An 18033-nucleotide genomic window follows, 5' to 3' on the forward strand; every position below is an offset into this window, starting at 1 on the left:
GAGTACCCTGTCTTATGGCCCTCTTAAGGAAGTGATATATTTTAGCGTACAATAAAAAGTCCACATCTAAAAGATGGTAGTGAGAGCAAAATGCCTCCCATGCCATTATAGAACCCTGAACAAGAACGTGCTCTATATATCTAATACCAGCTGCAAGCCATGGTCTCTCTGCCTCAGCAACGGTGGCACGGGGAAAAATAGCATTATCAAAAAGATGAGTGAGGGGAGTATAGAGCTCCTTCCCAACTAACAGGGACTTCCACCGTTGCCAAAGACAAAGAGTGGTACCCAGGGTGGTAGGGCATGTAGGAGACTGCGGCCCAAGAGGACCATGGGAGTGCGGAGAGTGGGAAACCCCCCAGAATTGCCTGTTCCAGAAAGACCCATAGCGTAATGTTATGTGTGGTGTGAAATACAATTAGAGCGCGGGGCTGGGCCACGCAGTAATACCAGTGTAGATTCGGGACTCCCAAACCACCTCTATCTTTAGCAAGATACAAAGTGGCACGTGATACCCGGGGTGGTCTTTTGTGCCAGATGAACCCAAAAATCTTCTGCTACCACCTGCGAAGGATAGAGGGTGAGATCAAAATTGGGATGGTGGCAAAGAAGTATAAAAATCGGGGGAGAACATTCATTTTAATAATGGCTATTTGTCCAAGCCAGGAGTATATGTGTCTGGACCACTTGTGGAGATCAGCTTCAATAGATTGTAAGAGGGACATGTAGTTCAGGGTGAATAACTGGCAAACTGTAGCTCCTATACGAACTCCCAAGTATTTCAACGCTATTTTGGCCCATTTAAAAGGTAGGCTGTGATGTAAGATCGCTACGTCCTGAGGGGGAAGATTAACATTCAAAATTTCTGACTTATCAAAGTTTACTCTAAGCCCTGAGACAGCCCCAAAAGCCTTTAATTCGGACATCACACCTTGCAGGGAAGTAATTGGGTCAGTTAGGATAAGTATAATATCATCCGCAAACAGCAAGATTTTAAAGTGGTGTTGTCCAATTATGAACCCCGGCCACAGAAGAGGCCTCCCGTATACAGGTAGTAAATAGTTCTAGGAACAGGGCAAATAACAAGGGAGATAAGGGGCAGCCCTGACGTGTGCCTCGACCAATAGAGAACGGTGGGCCATAGCTGCCATTAATTTTGACTCTAGCTAAAGGGTGATCATAGAGTTTCCATAGCCAGGTAATAAAAAAAAAGTGCCAAATCCCATATGTTCCAATGTGCAAAAAAGAAAGGGCCAGTGAACAAGATCAAATGCTTTTTCAGCGTCCAGAGATAACAAAACAGTTGGGATATTGTCATGTCGAACGAGACCTATGATGTCCACAATCCGACGGACGTTATCCGCAGCCAAACGATCTGGGACAAAACCCACCTGATCAGGGTGAACTAGATTGACAAGAACCCCATTCAATCTATCTGCAAGTACTCTGGCCAAAATCTTTAAATCCACGTTAATCAGCGAAATGGGCCTATAGTGGCCGCAGGATGTCTGGTCCCTACCTGGCTTTGCTATGACTGAAATCCCAGCTGTGTTTGCATTAGCGGTGATGGTATCAGTGTCCCTAAGTGCATTAAACATATCAGTGAGAGGCTGCACCAGTGCTGGTGTAAACTGCCAATAATATTCCCCCATAAAGCCATCCAACCCCAGCGCCTTACCTGGCTTCAAGATCTTAATGGCAAGTGTGACTTCATCCACTGCAATAGGAGCATCTAAAAAATGCTGTTGGTCCTCCGTAAGTGTTGGTAAGGACATGGAGTCTAAATAATTGTCAATGCCAGCATCATGTATAGATGCCTCTGGGATATATAACTGGGCATAAAAATAAGAAAAGCATTTGTGAATGCCCTCTGAAATAGTTTCCATTCTGCCCTGGGAATTATAGGTCTTGTGCCCTCATCACCTTCAAACTCTGCGCCAAAAGGCGACCTGCCTTATTACCCCCCTCAAAGTATTTTTGTTTAGTCATGTTCAACTGGTGAATTACATAAGCGTTGTCTATGGAGCGTAACTTATCTTTATACATGCCTCTTACAGGCTAAAGTACAGGCTACTCGGTAGCAGCATGCTGGTGCGACAGCTGAGCAATTTCTAACACCAGCACTGACCTTTTGCCCTCTCGCTCCTTATTGCAAAAAGTCGTTCAAGAGAGTAAAAGCCCTCGGACCACCGCTTTAGAACATTCCCAAAGCGTGACATCAGACAATGCCGTCTGTTTTATTTAAACTAAAGTATTCCCGTATGCGGGAGTCTAACTGCTTGGTAAAGTCCACGTCTTTCAGCAAACTACCATTAAGACGCCAAGTGCGCAGACCTCCATCTGTGTCCATTAAGGCCAGGGTAGCCCAAACAGGCACGTGGTCAGACCACGTTATGCTATCAATACCCACCGCCCTCACCAGGTTATGAATATGAGCACCAATAAAGAGATAATCAATACGGGAATAGGAATCATGTGGTCTAGAAAAGAATGTATAGGACCTCGAGGTCGGGTGTCTGTCCCGCCAAATATCAACCAGATGCCAACGAATCAAGAAGGAGTGCCACGCTTTGCGCAACCTAGAGAAAGCAGCGTTGGTCTTGGAGGAATTATCGATCTTAGGGTCCCTGGACATATTAAAGTCTCCCCCTAATATGATATCTCCCTCTGCCTGACTAAACAATAACTGGTCCACCTCATTCAGAAAAGACTCTTGGTTCACATTAGGAAAATAGACATTAACCAGGGTCAGAACACGACCGCCCACCCTCACTTTAAGTAATAAATACCTGCCCTGTGGATCCAGAACCTTATGTATCAGATCGTGGACTAGGGTATGAGAGATAAGAATCCCCACCCCTGCGTATCGGGAATTGTTTGTGCTGGCTGCCCAATAGGAACTGGGATAAGAGGGGAAAACTAGCAATTTCTCAAAACGCTTCCGGATATGCGTTTCCTGTACGAAGCCTAGGGCAGCTTGGTGCAGCTGTAATTCATTTTTGAGAAGTACTCTTTTTGGGGCGTATTTAGCCCCTTCATGTTCAGGGATATCAGTTTAGAAGCCATGGTAAGTCAAAAAATAATACTCTAGGTGGATTAGGTGTGCGTGTGGCCAATCCCAAAGCTCACCAAGTTCTGGATCCATACCAGTATAGGAATATATATGGTCGCCCAACACAATCAGTATATTCCACTCATGGTTCACATAGCAATAGAAAAAAATACCCTGTTGTCATCCCCAGGTAGCGGGATGCATTCCACCATTCCTAGTGGAAAACAAACCTTCAGGAGGCTTCAGCTACACCCGGCACACTGGGAGCTTCTCGTGCTGAAGCCGTCCCCCCCTATAAGTAATGAGAATATAACATAACAACATGAAAATACCAAAATGCAAGTAATTACGTAACCCCGTATGTCTCAATAGAGCAGAAGAAGAATCCACCCAAGCAGCTGTGAAAAATGGAAGTGCCCCAAGAGAAAAGGGGACGTGAGAGTCAAGTTCCAATGCCAACTCTATGTGGAAAATACTGGTCAGAGAAATCAAGAAGGATGCCAGCAGTTCTCAACCCTGGTCTGACATGGAGGCTCCAGCATCTTCTGATTGTCGGCGGAGGCATCTTCCTCCCTTTCCAGCCCTGAGTGAGGCATGATGTACCTGGGTACCTAGAACGTGACTGGTAGCTGAGCCTGTTGGAACGCCTCCACTGCTTCCGGTAGTGTCTTGACACGGTATGTCACGCCTTGAACTTGGAATTGCAGGCCGAATGGGAAAGTCCATCTGTAACGTATGTCTCCTGATTGCAGGGCTGCTGTGGCTTCACGCGGGTCGTATCGGCGTTTAAGAGTCACTGGTGCCAGGTCTTGAAAGATTGTTAAGGAATGAGATTTCCACAAAATGTCATGCTGCTTTCTGGCTGCTTCATAGACCTGTGTTTTCTGCAGAAAACTGTGAAAAATTATTATGTCCCGTGATCTCTGCTCTTTGCGCTGTCCCAAGGCCCGATGAGCTCGGTCCAGCCGGATTGCAGGGGCCTCCACAGAGTTGTTATCCTGGTCTATGAGCTCAGTTTGCAATATGGAAACACAGATTTGCTGTGCAATGCTAAGGGCATCTGCATACTCCGAATTGTCTGGCACACCTCTGATCCGGAGATTGGATCTCCCTATTTCTATTTTCCAAGTCCTCTAATTTTTCAGAAAGGTCAGATAAATCTTTGGTGAACTGCTGCTGTTGAGCCGCCATTTTGTTCATGGTCTCCCCATGACCATCCACCCGCACTTCTACTTCATCCATGCGGTGTCCTAAGGCAGCTAAATCCTCCTTAATGTCAGAAATGGAGGACATAAGGTCTTGTTTGTGCTGCTTCATATCGGCGCGAAGCTCCATAAACCACCCTCTCATCTCCTCCCTCGTTCCCGCGTCTCCCGCGACGGGCTGGGTCTGCTGGGGGAGGACTCCGACCACATCACCTGATGCTTCGGCAGCGTCAGAATCGAGGCAGGTCTGGTCCGTGCCCACAAGCCCCTCATCAGCGCTCGATTTCCCGTAAGAAAATTGCTTAAGGTCTGTCTGTTTTGGTTTTTTTTGCCGCCATGAGAGCTGGTGCGATGTGGACAGCCGCCGCTGCCGTGAGATCCGAAGCAAAAAAGTCAGGTAATCAGATGTTTAAGAGGTATTTTCGGCACGTGGGGACGGAGCTCTGCACTCACACGTCCTTTCCCATCGGCCGCGGAATAGCGCCCCCAGATCCCACTGTTTATTGCTTACTAGGACTACTAGTTGTGTCCTGGGCTTTCTCCTCTCATCTTTCCAGTTGACATGGCCTGGAACATGTACTTCTTCAGAGCTGGAAAACACAACAGCTTTGTCAAGGAACCACAGCAACTCAAGGAAAAGACCTCAGCTAGGTGGCAAAAATGTGGTTGCTTAGATTTAGGGAAATTTTCAGCTAAAAACTAGGTACCTAAATTCAGCTGAAAATTCACCTAGATTTAGGATCCTTAGCCTAGATTTAGGAGGCTTAGCCATGGCTGTAACTGGACACCTAAAGCTTATCCCCTGAGCCATGATCCCCTGTTTCCATCTCCCCACCCCCACCCCAGATCTGTGACTCCGACTGCCCAAAGCTTCTCATGTGGACCCCGCCCTGCATCAAGAAGATTGATCCCTCCACTCCCTGCAACCTTTTGGGAATCTCTGCTAATGATTCTAGAGAGTTTTCCTTCTTCGTGGACAGGAAGGATGCAATTTCCCTCCTGTTGGTATTGCCAACACTGTGCTGAATGTCACTGCCTGTTGCTAGGCAATATCATTTAGTATAGTATCAGCAACTTTGCAGGAGGGAGATCGTGTCCTTATGCTGGTGAAGAAGGAAGACCCTCTGGGTTTGTAAATAGAGATTCCGGAGAGGTGGTGGGGACAATGATCTTGGTGCTGGGTAGGGGAATAGTGTTATGAGTTTGCTCCCCCAGAGGGGAGGAGTTAGCAATCTGTTAGGGTGAGCTCCCTAGGAGGGAGGAGTTAGCGATCTGTTAGAGGTTTGCTCCTCCAGAGGGGAGGAGTTGGCACTCTGTATAATCTCCGTGCTGAGTTGCAATCTGTTATGGTTCTGATGTCTGATGGGTGGAGACACAGATGAGAGCTAGCACTCTGTTATGCTCAGCTCCTGAAGTGGGAGGAGTGAGCACACTGTAGTAAATAGGTGCATCCTTGGGCCGATGGCAGATGACAGCGCCCCCAAGAGGATATCCTGAGAAGGACCACCGGCTAGGCTTGAGTATGGAGACAGACACAGAGAGTTCTTTTATTAGACAGGTTAGTAGAACCACCAGAGGTGGCAGTAGTGAGCAGGTATGCCCGGCAGGGCTGAAGTCCCTCAGGTACTGGAACTGCGATCCCAGGGTGCTGAGCTGTAGAGAGACTATAGATAGTGAATAGACAGGGTATGCTGTATACATAGCCAGTAGTAGATGATAATCTCACATAGAATCTTAAGGAGGCTAAGTAGCTGGAAAGAGTTAGGCCCTCGAGGAGCGAGAACCTGGTCCCAGGGAAAACTCTGAGAGAGCGGTGGCAACTCTTGATTGTATCTGTAATAGCTTCTAGGCAGTAGAGAATCTTCAGAGTCTTCAGGAACATGGGCCCTCGAGGAGCGAGTACCGGTTCCTATCTGCAATCTGAAATAGAGAAAAGAGAGCGAGGCCCCTGAGGAGCGGGTACCCCAGGTAAGTCCGAGGAGGCAGAGCAGCATAGAGAGAAGCGGGTCCAGAAGAATCCCCACAATCAATCCTTGCTAACTCAAATCGTAAGCGCAAGTGATGACCTTTTATGTTGGAAGCGGATGATGTCAATACAGGGGGACGCCCCTGAGGTTCACGGCCTTGCTGGTACATACTTCGGAGTGCGCGCCCTACATCATCAGGAACATGGCAGATCCGCAGCGTTGAGCCGGTCCGGGGACGCCGGAAAGAAGCGGCATGGAGACGCCACGGCAGCAAGCCGTCCATCAGGCCCGGAGGGAGTCGCCACAGAGGTAGAGAGGGTGGAGAGAGGGTGAAGAGCAGGCCCGAACGCAACAGTACCCCCCTTCAAAGGGCGATCTCCTCTTCGGGTACCAGGCTTAGGTTTCAAAGGATGCGCGAGGTGGAACTGATGAAGCATCTCTTTATCAAAGATATTGGTCTGAGGCTCCCTTCTACACTTTATGCATTTCCTGTGTTCTGAACATTTCTCCCCCTTCACCTTGTGGTGTGTATAGTTTAAGCATGTGTCACGATCATTAATATATGGAATTTAGTCCGAGTCAGTGTACCAAGGCAATACACATACAAGTACATTAACACTTCATTCTTGCACTCATACATCTTTTTGAATAACAATGTTTGCACACTTTATATATGTCATTTATTTATATATGTATTGTGTTATTATAGACGTATATGTTGATTTTATTGTAAGTACACCCATTTATGTAACACATGTATGTGTATTACAATTTAATTTCAAATTTTAAAGTTATACTTCTTGCCCTTCACAGCCCCTGAGGCAGCTCCTTTGGGAGCGAAACTCGGCCAGAGTCGGGCTTATTCCAATAAAGGCTGTTTTACACCGATCACTTTCTGTTTCTTCGCTTATCAGCATCTTGGATTGGCTTCCGTTTTGTTTTCTGGGTCCTTGCAAAAATTGGAGACACTTTTACTTTATCAATGGAGACAGCGAAGCAAAACTTAATATACATTGAGGGTAATTCTCAAACAGCCCACATAGTGGTAAAGTCTGTGTGGATGTTGTACACTCAGCCTTTACCAAATTATTTTCAAAACAAACTTATGCGCATAAGATCACTTTTGACAATACTCAGGTAATTGGCCAAGAATGCGCATATATACACTCATGCAAAGTCACATCTCCCCTGTAGAGGCTAATTTACACAAGGGGAGGTATGCCCATTTACATGTGTCTATTTTATAACCTGCACGGAAATGACATGCACAGGTTATAAAATACAAGTATATATACATGTACAAATGCTTGAACACATAAAAACTACGAGCCGCACAAGTTCAGACTTATCTGGATAAATACCAGTTTATCTGGCTAAGTAGCGGCACTTAGCCAGAGAAGTCCAAAAAAGTGCTACTTAGGTGGACAAGTTGAGCTTTTCAGACTTATCTGGATAAGTAGCGTATGCTCCTACTTAGCTGGATAAATCAGAATATAGCCGGAAAAGTGCCACTGCTTATCTGGATAAGTTCAAATTTATCTAAGAAGCGGCAAAAGTGTTATTTAATCAAATAAGTTGGAATTTAGCCAAATAAGTGCATGCAAATTATCTACCTGCATATTTGTACTTCAAATTTTAAAAGGATATGGGAGTAGATTTTACTTGCATTAATTAAATGCTTTTACCCCCCTGTAAGTCGGCTTTTACAAGTGTGGCACCCTATGGATTGACCACTAGATGTCACCTAATCCCTGTAGAAAGAACAACTAGCTACAGGGAATACCATTTTACACCTCCTCCTCTATGAGATAGCTGAATGGATGGACCCTGCTATAACTAGGGGAGTAGGATGAGATTCAGGAGGAGTAAGAGAATGGAGTTCTAGGAGAGAAGAGCCCTATTGGAGTAGGCCCCTTTCATTTGGATGAGGCCTACCGCTCCCTCACAGATATCTTTGAGAAAAGACCTGCCTGTGTGCTTCCTGCCAGGTCAAGTGCTAATATAGAGAGATCAAGAGAATTTATTAAGGATTGCTGTGTTAAGGAATAGTTGCCTGATTTACAGTCTATAACTCTGAGGAAATATTACTCCCCTGGATCCAGAGACCAGGTCACTGAGCCCTGTTAGTGATCTTCCAAAGTCATAAGAATATAAGAACATGCCATACTGGCTCAGACCAAGGGTCCATCAAGCCCAGCATCCTGTTTCCAACAGTGGCCAATCCAGGCCATAAGAACCTGGCAAGTACCCAAAAACTAAGTCTATTCCATGTAACCGTTGCTAATGGCAGTGGCTATTCTCTAAGTGAACTTAATAGCAGGTAATGGACTTTTCCTCCAAGAACTTATCCAATCCTTTTTTAAACACAGCTATACTAACTACACTAACCACATCCTCTGGCAACAAATTCCAGAGTTTAATTGTGCGTTGAGTAAAAAAGAACTTTCTCCGATTAGTTTTAAATGTGCCCCATGCTAACTTCATGGAGTGCCCCCTAGTCTTTCTATTATCCGAAAGAGTAAATAACTGATTCACATCAGTGAAGGGCTGCAGGGACAGTGGGCTCAGAAGATATTGACAGTTAGTGAGATACCCTATTTACGGTGCGGGGAGGTTGTTTGTTTACCCCTTCTCTCATATTGAGTGATTTAATGCCTTCCCTTCTGGGAGGCTCAGAAGAAAAACAACAAATAAAAGATTGAGAAGCATCAGTGAAGTTCCTCAACAGGATCTTTAAACAGCACACCAGATGTAGGTTGGGTCATGGTGTGAAGACTATTGGATCCAGGGAGGACTGAAAAAAATCAAACGGGAATCTGTCATAGCCTGGGATCCTTCAGGAGTAGGAGACCACTACTCTCTCACTTAAAGGGAGTTAGGAATTCCCCTGTAACCCGGAGGGCAGCACTTACATAGAGAAAGAAAAGGGACACTCATTTGTTCAGACATTTATAACACCTGGACACTGATTACCTTTTCAATAAATCAGAAAAGTTAATTTTGAACCCCCAATCCTGTGTCCTGCACTTATTGTCCTTACCAGCCTCAGAATTACACTAACCAGCTGCCCACCAGAAAGGAAGTCACCTCATCGCCTGAGCCACAAGCATCTGCTTTCCCCCTTAGAAAGAACTCACCCCTGGGGTATTACAAGTGGAGGGGACCTGTGGCAAAGGAAAAATAGCCCCGAACAATCTCAATTCTTTTGTGTGCCCTTAGAGGAGATGCCCCTCAGAAAAAAAGGGTTACACAAGTGTAAGTCAGGGGATTTTATAACATGCGCACAGCAATGAAATAACCAGGTTTACCACTATGTCTACCAGTTCGCCCAGTCCATCTGCAGCTCATGAAGACCCCCCTGGCTGTTCAGCCTGAAGTCTGTCTCCCCCCCCCCCCCCTCCATTTCACCCAGACCCCCACCTAGGAATTTTTTCACTTTTAAGATGTTCACAGTCATACCAGATATTCAAGCCGATGCAATACCTTGCACTGTGGCTAGAGTACTAGTTAACCCACGGTTGGGCACGCATTTTGGACGTGCGTCCATAACCCATTATGCAATAAGGGTATTAGTGCATCCAAAATGCGCGTCATGGCAATATTAAGTCGGAGGAACCGAAAAAAGGAATAAGGTAAAAAAAAATGTGTTTTTTAAATGTCTTGCTGGCAGTCAGATTAGGAAAACGGACGTTCAATTAATGAGCGTCCGTTTTCCTAATCCATGGCTGTGCATAGGTTAGGAAAACAGACGCTTGTAAAATCAGCGTCCGTTTTGCTAACCCACACACAGCCACTTCTCTGCCCCCAATGCCGAGGAGGCACTAAGGACATACAATCTCTCCTAGCGCCTCCTTTTTATCACAGCGGCTCATTTGCCTACCGCATTGCGCACCCGGGAGAGGTGGATGGGCGCGCGTTAGGAAAACGGGCGCTCAATCATTCGCGCCCGTTTTTCATAGACTGATATTGCATTGGACAGAATGAGCAGGAGTAAATATTTGTAAGAAAAAGTCTTACGTGCGTCGCTTTGGCAGGTTGTAAAATGGCAACTTAATCGCGTAAATGTTGGTCCCCCCACCCCCGCAATGCCCATGGCAAATTTGCTCGTGGACCCCGATTTATGCGTGGGTGATGCACTTTTTATACATATTTGCTGTTTTATGTGCACAAGTATTAATTTTTACGTGTGCAGTGTTTGAAATTTCACCTTATTCTTTTTTAAATAAAAAAAGCATGTGAATGAATGCCGACTCCACCCTAACTCTGGCCTCCCCATCCCCAGAACTCTTCTTCTCAGTGCAGGTAAACACATAACGTGGAAATGGGTTACACACGCACTGGGACCAAGTAAATTTTAGAGCAGTCATTTATGCACATACAAATTATCCCGTCATTTATTTATTTAAAAACATTTATACTCCGCTCTTTGGATATAACCATCAAAACGGTTTACAATTTTACAAACAGTGTCTCTAATGACTATATTTCCACTCTTACTATCTTAAAATTTTAAAATAAAAAATTACAGGAAAAGAATAAAACATACATGCATTCATTTAATCATTCGTTTCATACTGATTGCTTGTTCTTGCTCCAATTGAATTGTTACTATTATTTCTCATCCTTTTTTGTGCCAAAGGCTTGCTGATATAACCATGTCTTAAGTTTTGTTTTAAATTGTGCTGCATTCAGCTCTAGTCTTAGATCAGTTGATAAATTGTTCCAAATCGTTGGTCCGGCTAACGACAGGGCTCTTTCTCTTACAGAAGTTAGTTTTGCAGATACTAAGGATTGAATGGACAGGAGACCTTTGTTAGCAGATCTCAGGTTTTTTTTCTGCGGTACATGTAATCTTATAGCTGCATTTAGCCACTCGACATTTTCGTTATGAATTGCTTTATGCAAAATGCAAAGGGCTTTATATTGCACTCGCTGCTCAATTGGCAGCCAATGAAGATCACTTAACACTGGTGTAATATGTCGTGGTTACTGTTTCTGAGATATAAAGCACGATAACATAGATAACCGAACATCCATTTTCTCCCTTGAAGGTATAAGATCATTTCTTCATTGTCTAATGTGGCCTCTTCCAAGGTAGTCAGTGCTGCCAATTGATCATCTGGGTTTGGCATTTCTGGTTTTGGACAGTATTCATTCAGTGAACATAGATGCATTTGATTTTTGTTTTAAATGTCATAACCATTGTGCTGTGTAACAGAAATACGATGCAGCAGGTTTTTGTTGGGCTTTTTTTTTTTAACTACATTGGTGTTGAAAAATTAGGTCAAGTGAGTCACAGCAGGATATAGTGAGAATGGGTAAAAGAACAGGATCCTTTGAGTTCTTCAGATTTAACCTCATGTGAGGGTACTGTAACCAAATTCCAGACTGACATCTCAGTTTATACAAATTTAATCCAGCTTTCACTGGAAGCAAGTACTGGTTGCACTGTAGAGACTAACTGGTAGAAATGTATCTGTATACTGATGGAATAAAGCTTAGCAATTCTGTCTGCCTTAAAGCTTTCTTGCTATTTAAAGCACTGTACTTCAGTTGGAAACACCCAACTCAGTATTTATAACAAATGCAGTTAAAAATGCATTTATTTGTGCAGCTTTATAGTCCAAGGTTGACATGTTTTAATAAAGCTCTCGAGGAAATCCAGCTACAATTTATTAGAAGCACAAGGGGACCCAGGCAGTCCATGAATTTCAGTGTAACTAGAGTCTGGCATCTCTTATTGCTCAGAGGAAGTGATTGACTTCAACTCCCAACATACATTTCCAAGGCCTGACTCGATCACTGGCAGTAAGAAGTATGTGCGGCAGAAGTGGCTGTTATAGTGGTGAGGAGAATGTAAGTGAAACGTTAGCTGCTGCTAAAGACTTTTGAATGCTGAGTATTTTTCTTTTTGCCTTTATTAGGTGACAAATCAGAAGTATTAAATGTGGATAATCCAGACCTAAATAAGTACCCACTTTTTTCAAAAGCCAGGCGCTATGAATGTTGTCTTGAAGCAGGAGATGTGCTCTTCATTCCAGGTAAGAATCACAAAAACTAGCAAAACGTTTTAATTAGATGCTGCTGGGGCTAGGCCAGAAGTACAGTGCTGAGCATTCTGTCCAAACATGGGTTTGTGTTCCTATTCAGGTTCCTTTTCAGGCTGGCTAGGACTGGGAGTGATGTAGCATTCTCTGCCTCACAGAAGGGTAGTAACGTAGCTCTCTTCTGCCGACACGTCGTGGTTGGCTAAAGACAATATCTGAAGTAGCCATAAGAAGGAGCCTCATCCTGCTCTCGCTGTCTGCCATAGGACTTGCTTTTGGAAAGTGATATGAAAGAAAGCAAGTGAAATCCTGGAGGGCTACATATGATAGCTTAATTCAGTAGATAGGAATTTTAGAGTCATATTTAAACGATCCAGTTGAAAGGTGTAATATTCCAGTTTACTGCACAGCTGAAAATGATTGAAAATAACACAGAATATAATGGCTGCACTAAAAGTTGCAATAAATTGCCTGAGCCCTGCATGACCTACTAGTAGTTCTCTGGAATACACAGTTCAGAGCCAGCCACATGCAGTAAAATGCAATTTTATTCCACTTATCAGTGTTCATTTCACAATTGTAACTTTCAGTCCCTTTCCTGAAACACCAGCAGGATCACCACAATAAGATGTATTGATAGTTACTCACAGGCCATCCCAGTTCCTTATAAAACCTGCTTCCCAACTCTATCTTTGCAGACTTAGAATTCCTAACTGAAAGCTGTGGGCATCTCTGCATATGGGTCTGGGTGAGTCCCCTCCACTGGCTCCCCACCTGGCTTCCTTTTCTCTCTCTGTCTGATAGGCAGTGCTCTCTCCCTTAAGAGACATGCTGATTCTTTGTAGTAGCTCTGCAATATCACCCAATTATTACCATATCTTTCTGTGCGTACTACCTTCATCCTAATTGGTTCTTTGCCAAAGATCTCCAAACTACATTTCCCAGCAGCCTTGTGTTTCTTATGGGTTTATAATCCCCTAATCCCAAAAAAAAAGAAGTGAAGAAAACACAATGTGTGGTGTCTAATAGAAATGTAGACATGGCATCATTCCCAACCTCTGACCTTCAGTGAATGATTTAGAACCAATTGATATGGTGAAGATTTTTTTGCTTTCTTTATTTTTATTTTCTTTATTTATTTATTTATTTATTTATTTATTTAAGGTTTTTTTTTATACCGCCATTCATGAAAGCATTCACATCATGTCGGTTTACATGAAAACAGGGGTGTGAAGAATACAACCAAGAACATAAATAAACGTGATGAAGAGATGCAGTTACAATTAACAGGGGCTAATAAACTGGGAAGAGGAAGTAAAAGAGAGATAGATGAGGTTAATTATATACAAGAGTACAGTATATATACACAATTATATACAAGAGTACAGTATATATATACATATATATATATATATATATATATATATATATATATATACAGTATATATCTTCTGTTTGTCAGTTTTGGATATTTATAATCCCCAACCAACTTGTGGCAAACAGTAATTTGACTGAATGTTATTATTTATTTGTCATTTGAAACTCCTTTTATGGACAGCAGATGACTGTGTTCCACAGTAACCAGCAACTGGCACTGAAATGGTTAATCTCAGATAGAGCCAGCTGGTAATGTCACTGCTGCTGTTGAGTATGGAGACAGTGACAGTTAAAAAAAACAACAAAAAACTGTTTGTGAAAGAATCAGTTGGCAGCAGCTGAAAGAGAGAGAGAGAGAGACATACAGCTGGGGTCAGACTGCCAAATGTTACTCAGGCTTGTCACTGTTAACTGAGACGGGGCAGTGTTTGGTAAATATTTATTTATTTATTTTAAAATATTTATTACCTGCCCTTCCTACATTCAGGGTGGTTGTACAAGAAAATGCACTATAATGCAGTTTCATTTAGAATCTTTCAAATAAACTCTTTAGTTTATTACCACTGTATTTGTGATGGATTATATCCCAGGTCAGTGAGAAGCTGGGTGATCTCAGTGTTTTCGATATGTGGTCTGTGAGCACTTCTCTTGGGACTGTGGGACCCCAAGTTTATGGAGTTGCTGTGCCCCAGAAAACCCTCCGGGAATAGCTTGCCTAAAGGCAAGCAGAACCCCAGTTGTTAAGAGGGTGGCTGCCAGAAGAAAGGCACATGTGCAGATGCAGCAAGACCTATGCAGTGCCTACTGGGGCCCTCAGATGGCCAAGGATTCAACCCTTGGTGGGTGTTAGGGGAAGCATGAAGCCATTATGTGACAAAACCTCTCTTAACGTTTTCTTTCTACCTTAAGGCAATGTTCCACTTGGAGCTCCCTTTAGAGTTCTCTCTGTTTTCTGGATAATCTAACTGTCCTGTCTCTTCAGGCTGCTTCTGCATTTGTAAAACCCCTGTTTCATCATAAAGTAGAATGGCGCAAAGAAATTAATGAATATGTATAGAAAATAAAACCTGGTTGGAATAAAGAATGCAAATTTCAAAGTCATTTACACAGGGAAATAGTGATTTATTCACATCATTCAGCTGTCTGAAAATTGCCGTCCCTTAATACAGCTAAATGTTTCACCTTTAACCACATAAAAAACAAATAAATAAATTTAGAGGAGGCATTCCCAGGGGCATGTTTAGGTGGGAGGGGGGGGAGGTGGAGAAAAATAACATGCAAAGATTGAATTTTCAAAGGCACCTGCAGAAAAAGAAAGTGCAAATGCACGCAAAGGCCTAGTACCCCCACCAAGTTTCCAAGCAAAAGCAGGCGCCCACTTTCTCTTTGAAAACCGAAGCAAAATTCACAGGTAAAAAGCACCTACAGAGTTTTGTCTTGATGCAGACAACCTGAAAATTGGCCCCCAGTGGCGCCAATCCCAAGAAACCTGGAATTTTCAGAACAGTTCTGAGCTGGATGAGCTCAGTGGGGATAGGGGCAGGGTTTCCCTTCTCCATGGCAGTGGCTTGCACTGTGGAAGGATGTCCACGGACACTGTGCTCAATTTTCATTGTGTACATAGGCAGAGAAAACTTTCGGACAATGCACCAGAACAAAAGTTATTATTTTTGGTATCACTTAGTCTTGAAAATTAATTTTCAAATTACACAGTAGCTCAGATGCATATAATAAAGTCCAAAAAAAATTAACTTTCTTTTTCATATTGTAATTTCAAGTATGCACTTTATTTAAAAAATGTTTGCTTTAAGAAATCATGGCTGGTGTCTGATAACATATTCAGGAGCTGAACCAGCGTTGGTATGAAGTAGCTTTCCTTGGAATGAATCAGAAGTTTGTTGCCTGAAATATTAATGAAAATATGTCTTTTGGGGCTTTTTTGTCAGCATTTTTTACCCTTAAACCTTTGTTATTCTAGATTGCTAATATTTGATGCCACCCCTGGCATTTCTTGGTGAAAATATATTTTTCTTTCTTCCTGTTCCTACAGCTTATGGTTCCCACAATACTATTGCAGAGGACTTTGGAGTGGGAGTAAATGTCTTCTGGAGACATCTTTCATCTGAGTGCTATGATAAACAGACACATATGGCAACAAAGATCCAGTAGCGGCTTCCAGAGCTGTACAGATCTAGACAGGGCTTGAAGACCCTGGATGAGCTGCCTGAGGAATATAAGGATTTTTATGCACGAAGAATGGTTTTACGAATACAGGCCAAAGCCTACAGTGCTAACTATGAATGAGAAGGAGACAAGTAGAGATTATGAATATTATTGACAAATATTTTACATGCAGTTTTTAATTAAAATATCTACAAACAGGATACAGATTGCCAATTTTCTGTAGACAATAACCATGCAGAATGAATTATCCCATCTCAACCTCCAGAAATTTGAAATGCTAGAATGTTCTATAATTGAAATATGTAATAGAAACACTTAAAAACAGGTATCAAAGCGCATGAGTCCATGATAGTATTACAGTGGCATTCTAAACCATATGAACACTATCAAATTGATCATGCAGTAATCCAACAGTGATGTCTGCCCACTGGTAACATCTCCATAATGAATTACCTTCAAAGCAAAATATGTGACCTTTAATGTAAATTGCTGTGAAAGCACTACTAATCGGCCGAGGTTGGGGTTGTGTTGGCCCTTACATGCTCCACTATTTTGGAGTAAGGAGTGACTTAGTATATTCCATTTGTGAAAGCATCCCTTTCTGGATGTGCTATAGTGGAATGTTCCTGTAAAGAAACAGGGATCCCTAGTAAATGTAGAGAAAGGAGCTGGATCACTGCCCAAGGAGACCTAGAAAGGCCAAAGGGTAGAAGTTTTCTCAGAGGGGCGGGAGAAAGCTTTTGTCTTGAAAGTACCAAAGGAGAGGAGAGGATCCTATCTATAGTGGAAGGAAGAATTCCAGTTAGGGTTTCCAGAAGGGATCGGGAACCCACACTGTTCTCTGCTGTGGTTCTGAGAGTGAAGAATAGTAAATAGACTTGACTACGTTTATTTTCAGTGAAGACTTTATTGGAACACAATCTTTGCGAGTCCCAGCACTTGAACCTGAAGACCCAAGAAGTGAATCACCTCCCTCCCCCCCGCCCCTGCTGCTTGGGAATCAGCCCCATCCAGTGACCACTTGTCCAGGACAGATAGTGAAAGGGAGGAGGTTTCTATGGACATTTTGTTATTTTCTGTCTTAGGGAAGTGTATAAGAACTCAATTTGCCAGTTTAGGAGAGAGGATGCTGAGCTAGATGAACCTTTATTTTGACCCAGTATGGCAGTTCCTATGTTTTTAAACAGGACAATAGTTTATGTGCTTTGCTGTGATTATATTATACATTTATTTATTTACTTATTTGATTTAGATTCCTCTTTTTTGCATTTCAAAGCTGATTACAGTCAGGTGCTGTGGGTATTTCACTGTCCCCAGACGGCTGTTTTATCATACACTGCCAGTATGGAGGTTCTAGCATAAATGGTATATAAAAAACTTTATATAAATAAAGGAGTTCCTCCATTGTGTGTTTCCGTGGCAGAAACTGTTAAAACTGGTGAGGTTAATATTGAAAGTCTTTCTGCGCTCAGTGGAGGCATTCCAGGGGTGAGGTTAAACGTTAGCCAGCGAGCAAATATATCGAGCACTGGCTGGCTACAGTTATGCACACAAGCCTAGTCAGAGAAATCACAGCCTGAAATGTATCGGAGTAAAGTTAATCACATAACTTTATCCATGGATATGCAGTGGGAGAGACAAATACATTTTCCACTTGCTGGCTTACTGATTTCTTTATACACCAGGTTCAGGGAAAAGTCTGAAATGATATATATTCATATGTAGTATGAGGGACAAGGGTAGCTGCTGGAAATTAATAAAGTACAGAGTGTATATTTTTTGTACTATATCTTAAAAAAAATCAAAGAATTTCTGAAAGAAATTATCTGAGCAAAATTATGGGTACTTTGTCCACTTAATAGCTAAATTTGCTCAGCTAATAGTTGTCCGACTTTACAGAGATTTATTGTAAGGCATTTTACTATAACAGACAAGTTCAGTTAATTTACACATATTTTCTAAAGGTTTCAGCCACAAGTGTGTCCCCTGATGCATGCTGAAGTGCTGGGCCTGAACAAAGGGGTGGGGCGGGGTCTGGGCAGGGAGCGGGCTGGGACAGCGCCATTAGACACTGTCCTGGGGTTGCGTGCGCCGGCAGCTGGCTGGTGCACGGAGATAGCAAATGTTGCTTACCTGTAACAGGTGTTCTCACAGGAGAGCAAGACATATGGGTGACATCACAGGATGGAGCCCAATCACGG

General features: G+C 43.0%; 1 protein-coding gene across 1 annotated transcript in view; it reads left to right on the top strand.

Moving 5' to 3' along the window:
• TYW5 (tRNA-yW synthesizing protein 5) overlaps positions 1 to 17251 on the top strand; it is a 37718-nt gene extending 20467 nt beyond the window's left edge. Inside the window, 4 exon segments of the mRNA XM_029606036.1 lie at positions 12149 to 12265; positions 15699 to 15782; positions 15785 to 15839; positions 15841 to 17251. Coding sequence (XP_029461896.1) covers positions 12149 to 12265; positions 15699 to 15782; positions 15785 to 15839; positions 15841 to 15952 — 368 coding nt within the window. The 3' untranslated portion in view covers positions 15953 to 17251.
• Positions 17252 to 18033: the final 782 nt, after the last annotated feature.

The sequence above is a fragment of the Rhinatrema bivittatum genome, chromosome 6 (assembly GCF_901001135.1).
Source record: "Rhinatrema bivittatum chromosome 6, aRhiBiv1.1, whole genome shotgun sequence".
NCBI lineage: Eukaryota > Metazoa > Chordata > Amphibia > Gymnophiona > Rhinatrematidae > Rhinatrema > Rhinatrema bivittatum.